The 12,584-nt window shown below is 35.0% G+C and overlaps 1 protein-coding gene across 4 annotated transcripts in view; it reads left to right on the top strand.

Moving 5' to 3' along the window:
- Positions 1–12,584, top strand: part of PTPN20 (protein tyrosine phosphatase non-receptor type 20) — a 117,591-nt gene that overhangs the window by 39,637 nt on the left and 65,370 nt on the right. For all 4 annotated transcript variants that reach the window (XR_004436608.1, XM_033209112.1, XM_033209114.1 and 1 more), the window contains 2 exons: positions 2,610–2,707; positions 5,251–5,363. Coding sequence is in view for 2 of the 4 variants with exons in the window: in XM_033209112.1 (XP_033065003.1) it covers positions 2,610–2,707; positions 5,251–5,363 (211 nt within the window). In the remaining 2 variants the exon portion in view is untranslated. The remainder of the gene's footprint in view (positions 1–2,609; positions 2,708–5,250; positions 5,364–12,584) is intronic.

Raw genomic sequence — 12,584 nt, 5'->3', positions numbered from 1 at the left:
AGTAAATAGAGATAAAGTCAGTACACAGACCAAATACTGCTTCTACCACTTCCCCCATTCAATTGCCACCTCCACCCCTGATGGGCAGGAGTGCCGCTTTTAAGAACAACATTGTAACTTGGTTATTATCTCCTGTCCGTTCTCTGCTATACTTAAGTTGGGCACATCAGGGCTACCATCACATCTTTGGCTGGGAATCTATGGCTGTTAGTGCCATGTTGGGCTCTTAGCTCACTCTTGATAGTTTTCTCTGATCAGAATGGTTTCCTGTTTGAAGCAGAGACAATTTGAAAGGGAACACCTTCAGAGAATGGCCCAAGTAGATCCTTTGTATAGTCTTACAGTCTTATTTGACTTCTTCTAGAACTGAGCACATTTTGTGATTTTGTTTATATTTTTACTTTGGTTTTTTTTTTTTTCTAAGTTATAGCTTGGCCTATCTAGGATGAATTCTGATACGCTTTAAAGTTTCCTTTTAGAAAAAAGGATCTTAGAACATTCCTGGATGGTTTTTAGAGTGCTGGGAAAATTACCTGATTTCATTAGAACTTGTTTTTCTTATACTTCATGAAACAATTGGATATTGTAGCCGTTTTTATGTCCTTTCAGATAGATGCTGTCCCCTAGAAATTGTCTCGACTTATAGACCTGAAGTTGGTTAGATTTGGAGCATTACTAATTTTTTTTTTTGAGACAGGCTATTTTTTGGATTTTTGTAGAGACAGAGTTTCACCATGTTGGCCAGGCTGGTCTTGAGCTCCTGGCCTCAAGTGATCCACCCATCTCGGCCTCTCAAAGTGCTGGGATAATAGGCATAAGCCACCACAGCTGGCCTGTTAAAGACATTTTTATGCCGGCACTCATTTTAGAGGTGAAAGCTGAAGCAATTTGTCTATGATCATACAACTCTTGAGTCACAGACTAGAAACCAGGCTCCTATCTGTGTTACTGTTTTCACTTTGTCCTCATAAATCCTTGCTTCATGGAGTACAGGAAAGCTAACTTAGGCTCCTCAGAAAACATTTTCTAATGTTTAAAAAAATTTGATATTAATTTGATTCAGTGAGCAATCTCCAAAAGTTCTGCCATCTTGATAATTTATTATGTTTTTCCTTGTTAGTTCTTGGTATTGTTAGCAAAATCACATTTCACTCAATCAGACATATGTTAGTCAACCTTAAAATGAATTGCAGCCATCTAGAACAGTTTGCTTCTTTAAAAAATAAATATAATCAATTTGATTTTGAACCATGACTTGAAAGATGTCTCAGGTTTAAATTGTGTTAGGACTCCCAGATGTTACTTTTTCTAAGTAAATGAATTGTACTCAAATGACTTTTAAACATGCCTCATAGGAGGGAAGTGGGATCATGTTTGTGTAATAGCACTGTCCCACTTCTTTTCCTCCATCCCACTGGAGCCACAGTTTTTACATTTCAATTTTAATTATCCTGAAATTAATTTTTAGGGATTTCCCAATCAGTACTGATTTCAAAACTAGTTCAACTCTGTGAAGCTCATTTCATTTAATGTATTGGTTAGCTACATAATTTAATGAGAAGGAATCTTAGGTGGACATTTTCCTGTGATTTTAAAGTAAAAATTAAATATACACCAAGCAAACACTAGTAAACTCATTAGTCAAAGAAGAAATCATAATGGATGTTTAAAGTATTTAGAATGGAATGTACACAAAAATACTAGATGTAAAAACGTGTGGTTTGTGGACCGAGCAGTGTGTAGCAAATATAAGGTCTACTCTATAACATTACATTTACAATTGTGCCACTTAAAGTGTTTAGGAGTAAATCTAAGAAAAGGTGTACATTGTCTTTATTGAGAATATTTTATAATGTGTTTGCTGGGTAGCTATATCATATTAGTGGATAATAATACTTAATATATAAATATATCACTTATTTCCAATTTAAATTTAAAAATTCATATCACTTAATTTCAATAATAATCCCAAAGTTATTTTTGTGTGTGAATGAGATTCGATCAGCTGATTCAAAAGATGTTCTTGAGAAAACAGAAGGTCAAGTATGGCAAGACGGTATTAGACAAGGAAGGAAGGAAACGTGTGTATATGATGACTGGGGCACTGGCACTGCGAGTTGTCAAGACTGAAGTCTCTCCAGTGCAAAATTGGGCAGTGAAATGTGGAGAAATACTTAGAATTAGTAGATTGGATGGTGCAAGTACTAAAGTAAAGATAAATATAGTGGCAGGAATTTTATATTCACAGTAAACAAAACGTGGTAAACACTTAAAAGAAAATCTCTTATGGGCTGAAGTAATAAATCTATTTTTTCTCAAACGAAGCTTTTTAAAAATTTAGTTTTGAAAAATCACTTGAGTAATTCAGTATAAATAACTTCTGTTTACATAGTACTCTGCACTGTTTTGACAGATTGAAAAATATTTTATAGGGAGATATACAGTTAAGTGATTTTCTAGAAGCAGAATTATACTATGTGATTGTGGTTATAATTCCATTATTGCTGATCTTTTCACTCTTCTTAAGTAGCTATAGAAATCACGTTTCTTTTAAACCATATTTTTTCTAAAACTAGGGCTATAATTTGTTTCCTTTCTTATGTCTGTAGGTTTTTGAAAATGAAGTTAACTCAGAGAAGGTAAAACCTTCTCTTCGGAATTTCCCACGTAATGATTATGAGGATGTTTCTGAAGAGCCTTCAGAAAGGTATAACTAATATGCTTATTTAGTGAGTTTTCTGTTTATGCTACTTACATTCATAGCTAGCCCTCTGCATGGAGACAGTGAATAATGGCCCTCAAATGTTTAATTTTTCAAGATATAGCCTTTTATAAACCTGATGTAGCTTTCTTAGGAATATGGTTACGATCTCACAAATATGGTAATTAACACAAGAGAAAAGTATTCTTGAAGGATTCAATTTCTCTATCCTCTCAATAGTTTACCTGGCGTCAAAGCTTTTGCAAATATGCTTGGAGCTTTTGAAGAGGTCAGTGTACTTGAGGTAGCATGAAGCTCTCAGTACAGCACTAAATTTTGTTAGAAATGTAATCTGTTTTCAGAAAGAAAATTATATGGTATAAACAATAGGATTATTAGTATGGTGAATTTCTGGTAGTATATATTTAAAAAATTTAAAGTACCTGAAGAACAGTAAATTTCCATTAGGAAAACTAAAGAAACAAGTTTTCATGCTTATAAAATTTTCAAATTTAGGTGTTATAAGCAAAAACATCAAATGAGGAAACATTTTGTTAAGCCATATTTTCTTAGAGATTTGTCAGTAATTTTAGCTACCCTCACTGGAATAGCACTGTATAAGAATGTGTATATTCTTTATATTATGTGTTTTTGTATGTGTGTTGTATGAAATTTGTATGTACAACTTTCAGAAGTGCATTAAACAAATAACAGTAATTCCAAAGGCATTTTGAGCTTCTATGATATACTAAGCATTGTACATAAATAAAAACTACTATATATTTTTTGCTCTTTAGTTCACAGTTTAATTAGGAAAACAGACATATAAAAGACAAATTGATGTACAATGTAGTAAACATTATTTTAGAGTCAAAATCCAAAGATTGCGGGTACAGAAGACTGACTATGCATGAGGGAGGTTTCCCACAAGCTTCTCTGAAGAAAAGATATTTTGGTTGAATTTAGGATTTAATTAAATAGAAACCTAGCAGGTGAAAAGGAGAAGAACATTTCAGGCAAGAGGAAGAAGTTTGAGTGAGGGTAAGGAGTTGTGAAAATATCTTACTAATGGGGAGAAATATTAGGTGCCAAGAGTCATAGGGTGTGTGTGAGGTGGAATGCCAGGAAGCTGGAGAAGATGAAAAGTAGAGCCCAAAATACAGCGTGCGCTGGAGTGGGAAATAACGCCATATACGTGAAGCTGAGTATACATTTTATTCAGTCTGTTAAAATGAAAAGGATGCATAGGGAAGGTCTTTTTGTTTTATTTGTGAAGCTGTCTATTATCCACACAGAAGGAGGAATGCTGGTGGCAAGGTGAGGATAGCTGGAAGTGGCAGTCAGTGGAGATTAATTAAATGTTTAGAGTAATCCAAGAAAAAATGAGAAGGAGAAAATAGTAAGAAACCCGAAATGCCTTACAGAAGTAAAAGAAAAAGGCATTTATTTTGCTAAGGTTAAAGCATACAGTGGAGGTAGGAAATCAGTGGAGATGGTGATGAAAAAGTACACAGAGGCCACCTGGCCAATATCTTAAACTTAGGTGTCTGATAAGGGGCTTTGATTTATCCTGATATTGGTGGGCAGGTGTAATTAAGTTTGTGTTTTAGTAAGAATTTTCTCTAAACATTGAAGGTTAGATGTGGAAGTCAAGTTAGGAGGATTTTGCTAGGTAGGGTTGCAAATGAAAATGCAACAGGAGCCAAGTTGATAGCATTAGTGAGTCAGCTGAGTATGGAGAGGTTGCAAAGGAAACAGAAAGTGAATATGGGCTAGTATTTGAAAAATCTGTTAACGATTAGTAGCTAGACAGATTTTAGAGCATTTCCTATTTTTTAGATACAGAAAATTGAGTATGATATGAGAGAATTTGTAGATAGGGAGTGATTCATGATATGTTAAAAAATATATATAAATTATAGAAAAGTACCTTAGAGGAGGTAGAAGGAATCAGGTTAAGAACATGGAAGGATGAATTTTGAACAGGCAGAAAGCAAGGAATAAGAAAGACATTGATGCATCTAAGTAAATGTTTTAAAAGATAATAAATTGAAAGAATTTCTGTTTTCTGGCTTGTATTTTCTAGAAGAAGTTACAGTTTTACTAAGGCAGAGGAAGTATTAAGATAAGGACTCTAACAGGATGGTGGCTTGGAATTAGCTGCCATGGAAGAGTGGTACAGGAAACCAACCAGGGACATGCTGGTGTTTTCCAAATGTCTCTCTGCTGATATTAGAAAGCCCAGTAACCCTAGTACTTCCCTCCCGCAGCCTAGGTAAAGGAGAGGAGAAGGTAAATAGGCGGATGGATCTAAGGCGACTAGTTTGCAAGGTAAAAGTAGTGAGAGGAGATGGAGTTTATGATCAGACATTGGGATTTGGGAATTATCTCACAAGTGAGCCAATTTCAGGTGATGACAATGGGAATGGGTGACTGAATTGAAATGGAAGTGAATGTCAATTAAATAATCAATAAAGATGATTAGAAAGTATTTCTCAAATGTATATATTCTTTGAAACCATGGGCAAATATATACATTTCTTTTCTAGTGGCAGTGATCCCAGCATGTGGACAGCCAGAGGCCCCTTCAGAAGAGACAGGTGGAGCAGTGAGAATGAGGAGCCTGCAGGGCCCTCACAGGCTCTCTCCCCTCTACTTTCTGGTATAACATCATCCTATTTGTAGTAACAAGTTGAGGCTCTATTTTAGAGATATGCACAAAGATATTTCTAATACCAATGAAGGAAAGAGCTAGGAAAAACTTCAAAAAATGGGAAAATATGCTTTTCTAGGATTTTCTTTTAAAAATAAAAAAATACAATTAAAAAAATGCTGCACACCCCATATTCAGAATGGCTAATTTCTGTCCTTTCTTCAAGTATTTTAAGGTATTAAATATGTCAGTTTAGTAAAATCCATTTTTTTAAAGCTAGATATTTTATAGATTTGAAAAATAACAACCTGCTTCCTAATTTCCTTTTTAAAAATTTATTGCACAATATATGCTTTGTAAGTAAAATAATAACATTTTTGGATTACAAATTATCACATATTTATAGTGGGAAAAAGAAAACAACATATGCATAATAAATTATAACACTGAAGAATATTTCAGAACTTTTTGTGTATGTGTATTTACATGTATATATAATATAAATGTAATTAGAACTATGAATATATACTTTATATATATGTGTATGTGTGTATATATATTTATAAAATTTGTGTTTGTAAACTTGGGGGATCACATGCACACCTCAAAAACCTTGGAGTTGGAGAGGATCTTGAAGGTCATCCATAACCAACATCCCATCAAATGTTGGAAACATCTTCTCTAATGACTTTATTTGAAACATATCAAACCCAATTAAGAAAATATCACATTACACAATTATTAAACTGCAGATATAATACAAAAATATTGCTAAATATTATAGGGGTATAGAAAACTGTATTTTCTTTCATATGACTAGACAGTTATACCAGCACTATTCACTAAATAAACCACATTTCCCAAATGAATTTATATATACTTTTATCACATATTAAGTTTCCAAAAATGGTTGATCCTTTTGTATTCTCTAAATTTTTTTACTAATTGACTTGTTTGTTCCTGTGGACATGTTATATTATTCTGTTTTGATTCTACTCATTCTAAATTTATCTGGAAAGGAAAATCCTCCCTCTAATTTTTTAAAAAATACATTTTTGTAGCTATTTGGGCAAGTTTTTGCTACCTCGGTGATTTTAAATTATTTTGTGCATTCTTGTGTAAACTTGTTTGAAATTTAGATAGAATGACATGCCAGTTATATTCATTCAGGTAGGATTGGCACTGTTGTGATTTTAGGTTCTTCCTTCCACGTATAGAATGAGGGGAGTCAGGAGATCATCCACAGTGCATCTGAGCACAGAATAGCTGCTGCCCCATGTTCGCCTTCCATATCTGACATGAGGAACTCGCTTGTGCCCTGTCTTAGCTGGAAACGTTCAGGAAACAGAATTCTGGGAAAAGTGGTCCAGCCTAGCCATGTTAACATATTATAAAGCTATCACAGTCCACACTATATACAAAATATACAAAAATAGTTTGTTATAAGAATATGCTTTTATAAAATCAGGCATAATTTTAATTAATTAAAACATGCTTAATTAAACTGAGGCATACAGGAAAATTCACCCTTTTAGCATACGGTTCTATGAGGTTTGACCAAGGTTTGCCACCACAATCAAGGTATAGTACATTTCTATCTCCCCACACTTTTTTCTTGTATTTTTTTGTAGTTAACTCAACCCTACCACCAGTGCCTAGCAACCAGTAATCTATTTTCATTCTCTTTACTTTTGTCTTTTTCAAGGTATTATATAAATGGAATCATAAATATGTAGCCTTTTGAGTCCAACTTCTTTCACTTAGCGTAATTCTTTTGATATTCATCTGTGTCATTGCATTTATCAGTATTTAATTTCTTTTTTATTGAATAGTATTCCATTCACCAGTTGAAGGACACTGGGTTGTTTCCAGATTTTGGCAATTATGGATAATACCACAGATATTCACAAACTTTGTGTAAACATAAGTTTCCGTTACTTTAAGGTAAATATCTAGGAGTGGGATTGCTGGGTCATAAGTGTATAACAGACAAACTGTATTCCAAAGAAGCTGTACTAATGTTATTGGTTGCTTTTTACTTTTTTTTCCTCCTATTCTTTTTACTCTTTGTATTTCAGTTAGGTAATTTCTGTCAGCCTATCTTCAAGTTTACTGATTCCTTTCTTGGTTGTGTCGAGTCTACTAATGAACCCATTGAAAGCATACAGTGTTTTTTTATGTACAACATTTCCATTTGACACCTTTACAGATTCTGTCTCTGTTGATAATGCATTTTGTCTGCATTTTTCATAGAGCTTAAACATGTTAATGATAGTTATTTAAAATTCCCTGTTGGATAACTCTGACAGATGAGTTGTTGCTGATATTTTTTTCTGTGATTGCTTTGCTTTTTGACACTGGCTTCTGTTGTTGCAGCTGCTGCAGCTTCATTATATGTCTATATATCTGATTGAGTGTTGGTACTGGGTGTAGAAAAAAAGAGACTGAAGTAAATAAAATTTATGCCTAGAAATAGTCATGCCTATTCCTCTGGTAGGCCATTTAGGACATGAGCTGGGTTTTGGTTTTGTGTTGCTCTCATTACCTATAGTGAACCATTGGCTTAGAATTCCTTAGGATTTAGCTTGCGTGCAGGGTGGCAGCTGGGGTGCTAAAGAGTTTTTATTGTTGGCCTTTTCCTGTTTCATCCTCAACTTTGGGCCTTCCCTGTGTACCAGTGCTTTAGAAGGGCTCTCTCCTTCTGCCCATCTTCCAGCAGTAGACTGGTGCTTGCTTGCCTGGGGAGGGAGGGCCAAGTCATTGTTTCTTGTCCTATTCCATTCTCAGCCTTGGGCAGGTCCTCCGTCCCTGGTCCTCAGTGACAGGCTTGGTCAGTGATACTACCCCTTCTCATGGCATCCAGACTCTGCCTGACACCTTTGGCAAGTCTATAGTGGAGAAGGTTTCCTCCCCTTCACTTAGTGTAGTGGTAGGAGTTTTGTAATAATAATGGCATCAAATCCTGGACTCAGGACTGCTTTCTGCACCTTCTCCAGGAATAGAGAGGTTTTGTTTGCTCTTTTCCCAACTGCAGTGTGTCTACACTTATATACAGCAGGAATTGATGCTCCTCCTCCTGCAGTGTGAGGCTTTTGTTCTGGGAGAAATAGGTCTTAGTCGGGCTTTATGCATTTTCTACCATGACAGTAGCTCCCCTCCTCCAAGCCTACCCTTCTGAGGGAATGGTTCTTCTCATCTCCTGCTCTGCTCTCAGTCTTTCTTATAAGCACCTGTTGGAGGTCTGTGAATTTGAGTCTTTGAATGTGTGCAAGTTCTCTTTGTGTCTGTGGCTTTACGCTGTTCTGTATTGTCACACTGGCCCACATCCAGCTATCAGCAGTACATTACATTTTATGTCTGAATACTTCTTTCCCATTTGTATAGTGCCTGGTATCTCTTTCTCCTTCGAACTGCAACAGGGAGCCAGTGTTCATGTCCTGTCACTCTTTAGGAGAGTCTGTCTTTTCTTAGATTTCAGACTACTTGGTTGCCCTGCAACTTCAGCTCTCTGATGGGTTCAAAATTTTTGATTTAGTGCTTTGTTTTTTCAACTTGTATATATTGTTAGGGTATGAGTGATGCTCATACTAGCTTTCTATATTTAGGCAAAAATGGAATTTTGAATATAAATATATTTTAAAAATAAAAATAAGAACATATTCCTTTGCAAACACGGAATACCATGTCTTAGCTGTTAGAGTAAGGCCAGTTCCTAAGGAAAAGTAGATAGACATTGCTTTTTTCTTTCTTAGTACCCTCCTTGTCAGTTTCAGTTTAGGACTATGGTTAAGCTCCTCCTAGGGTCTGTTACTGAGGTCTATGCTCACAAAGGATTAATGACTAGAAAATATAAAGAACTGCATATTAATAAATAAAAGATAACCAAATAGAAAGATGGGCAAAACACATTAACAGGCATTTCACAGAAGAGAAAATATGAAAAAGTGGTCCAACCTAATTTTGAATCAGGGAAGTGAAAATCAAATCATACTGAAATAATAATTTACACTGACTAGATGGTTTCCATTTTTAAAAATGTGATAATAGTTAATATTGGTGAGTATGTGGCTTGATGGAAACCATTTTGGAAAATAATTTGGTGTTTCTTTTAATGTGCACATGCCATATGTCCTAGCAATTTCCTTCCTGGTTATTTATCTTAGAGAAACTTTTCCTTTTGTAACAGAAGACATATGCAAGAATGTCCATACTAGGCTTGTTTGTAATAGACTTCAACTGTAAATAACTCAGATATCTGTCAACATCAGCATGTATGAATTAGATATTGTATTTTGTTTAATGTGAAGATAAATAAACCCAGATGCAGTCTTAGCAAAAAAGTCGAGATTTAAAACAAAATAATTTAATCTATGTAAACTTGCAAAATATGCAAAACAGCATAAAGGGTAAACAAAACAAACAAAAGGAATGATAGCACAATTCAGAATAGTGATTATACCCTGAGGGAGGAGGACAAGGAATGAGGTCTGGGAAGCGGACACAGGATCATCAGGGGCTAATGTTCAGTTTTAAATTGGGTATGTATTGTTCTTTTTCTTAAAGATATTTCACTTAATTATTATTTTGTACCTATTTAACATTTAATAAAATATTTTAAAAGCCAAAATTAAAAATAAATTATAAAGTTAACATATGCTAATATTTTAATGAAAATCAATATAGAATGATATCGAGAAAAAGTTAATAATTTCCTCCCATCATCTTGAATCCTGATTCAGAGGCAACCAATATTAATAGTTTATCTAACAATACACAAAGATATAAAAACAGATTTTCTGTTTAAAGTTTAAATGAAAATTGATGTGTGCTCTACAACTCTACAATTACTCTGCAACCGTAGTTTTTAAAATTTAAACTATATTATGTACATAGGTTAAGACATATTCTAACATAGGATTAATAGTTGTCTAATATTTCATTGTATGTAGATACCATAATACATTCACCCATTCTCCAATTGACTTTTTCTGCATTATATATTTTTACACATTTCCTAAGTACTGATACTTTGATTTTGGTTAGATTCCCTGAAGTAAGATAGTTAAGAACAAGTTTTTGTTCATCTTATATTTTAATGGGCAATACCAGATTCCTTTCCAAAAGCTTAGAGAAATTTATTGTTACCCTAAGCTGTTAGGGATGGTTCAATTTTCCCACCTTCCTGTTATTATTAGATAACCCTTTTTCTAATTTTTGCTAATCTGATGGATGAAAAACAGCATCTCCTTATTATGCAAATTTTTGTTATACTGATTACTAGTAGGATCAATTATCTTTTTTTGAGACAAAGCCTTGTTCTCTCGCCCAGGCTGGAGAGCAATGGCGTGATCTCGGCTCACTAAAACCTCTGCCTCCCAGGTTCAAGCAACTCTCCTGCCTCAGCATCCCGAGTAGCTGGGGCCACAGGCACGCACCACCATGCCTGGCTAATTTTTGTATTTTTAGTAGAGACCAGGTTTCACCATGTTGGCCAGGCTGGTCTTAAACTCCTGACATTGTGATCCACCCCCCTTCAGCCTCCCAAAGTGCTGGGATTACAGGCGTGAGCCACTGCACCCGGCCAGGATCAAGTATCTTAATATATGTTTATTAACTTCTTCTTGGATTTGCATATTTATAAACTTTGTTCATTGTTTTTCTTTTCTTATTTTTTTTTTTTTATTTTTTGAGACGGAGTCTCACTCTGTCGCCCAGGCTGGAGTGCAGTGGCCGGATCTCAGCTCACTGCAAGCTCTGCCGCCTGGGTTCACACCATTCTCCTGCCTCAGCCTCCTGAGTAGCTGGGACTACAGGCGCCCGCCACCTCGCCCGGCTAGTTGTTTTTTTTTTTGTATTTTTTAGTAGAGACGGGGTTTCACAGTGTTAGCCAGGATGGTCTCGATCTCCTGACCTCGTGATCCGCCCGTCTCGGCCTCCCAAAGTGCTGGGATTACAGGCTGTTTTTCTTTTCTTATTAATTTGTAGGAACTCTTCACATGTTGGAAATCTTAACATGTTGTCTGTCCAACAAATGTGCTATAAATTGTGACCCTCAATTCTATACCTTAAGAAGGGAGACCTTCATGAATATTCTTAATTTCTAAAATGCTTAAAAAGGTCTTCTTTACAGGAAAAACATACAAATATTCTCCTGAATTTTCTTCAGAATTTTTATTCATTTATTTTGCTTAGATCATGACACTATCTGCAGTTTATTGCTAAATATTATAGGGGTATAGAAAACTATTTTCTTTCATATGACTAGACAGTTATACTAGCACTATTCACTAAGTAAACCACATTTCCCAAATGAATTTATGTATACTTTTATCATGTATTAAGTTTCCAAAAATGGTTGATCCTTTTGTATTCTCTAAATTTTTTTACTAATTGACTTGTTTGTTCCTGTGGACATATTATAGTATTCTGTTTTGATTCTATTCATTCTAAACATATCTGGAAAGGAAAATCCTCCCTCTAACTTTTTAAAAAATACATTTTTGTAGCTATTTGGGCAAGTTTTTGCTACCTCGGTGATTTTAAATTATTTTGTGCATTCTTGTGTAAACTTGTTTGAAATTTAGATAGAATGACATGCCAGTTATATTCATTCAGGTAGGATTGGCACTGTTGTGATTTTAGGTTCTTCCTTCCACATATAGAATGAGGGGAGTCAGGAGATCATCCACAGTGCATCTGAGCACAGAATAGCTGCTGCCCCATGTTCGCCTTCCATAGCTGACATGAGGACCTCGCTTGTGCCCTGTCTTAGCTGGAAACATTCAGGAAACAGAATTCTGGGAAAAGTGGTCCAGCCTAGCCATGTTAACATATTATAAAGCTGTCACAGTCCACACTATATCAGGCTGGCACCCATACACATCGTTTTAAATATTACTTAATATCCAAATAAAGACAACATTATGCTTGCATCTACAGTGATAAAACTAATCTGTGTACAACTGAAAACATTCTCTCCCCTTCTCCAAAAGTGTCTCTTTCTTATCTTGAGTGATAGTCTTTCTTTTCCAAGTGATTCATATTCCCTTTAATACTTTTAAAAGAGAACAAAAATATGATATATATATATATAACGTGCATATCAAAAAAGAAAAAGTCACAATATTATATCCCTGTTTATGCAGCTGGTCACATGGTTGTATCTGGTTTTGATCACTGCTGTCTTACAACTGTTTGGTATTCTCTTTCAGCTCAGCAAACATCCTATTT

Source organism: Trachypithecus francoisi, unplaced genomic scaffold, assembly GCF_009764315.1.
Source record: "Trachypithecus francoisi isolate TF-2019V2 unplaced genomic scaffold, Tfra_2.0 Lachesis_group9, whole genome shotgun sequence".
NCBI lineage: Eukaryota > Metazoa > Chordata > Mammalia > Primates > Cercopithecidae > Trachypithecus > Trachypithecus francoisi.
This window is presented reverse-complemented; position numbering and strand designations above follow the sequence as displayed.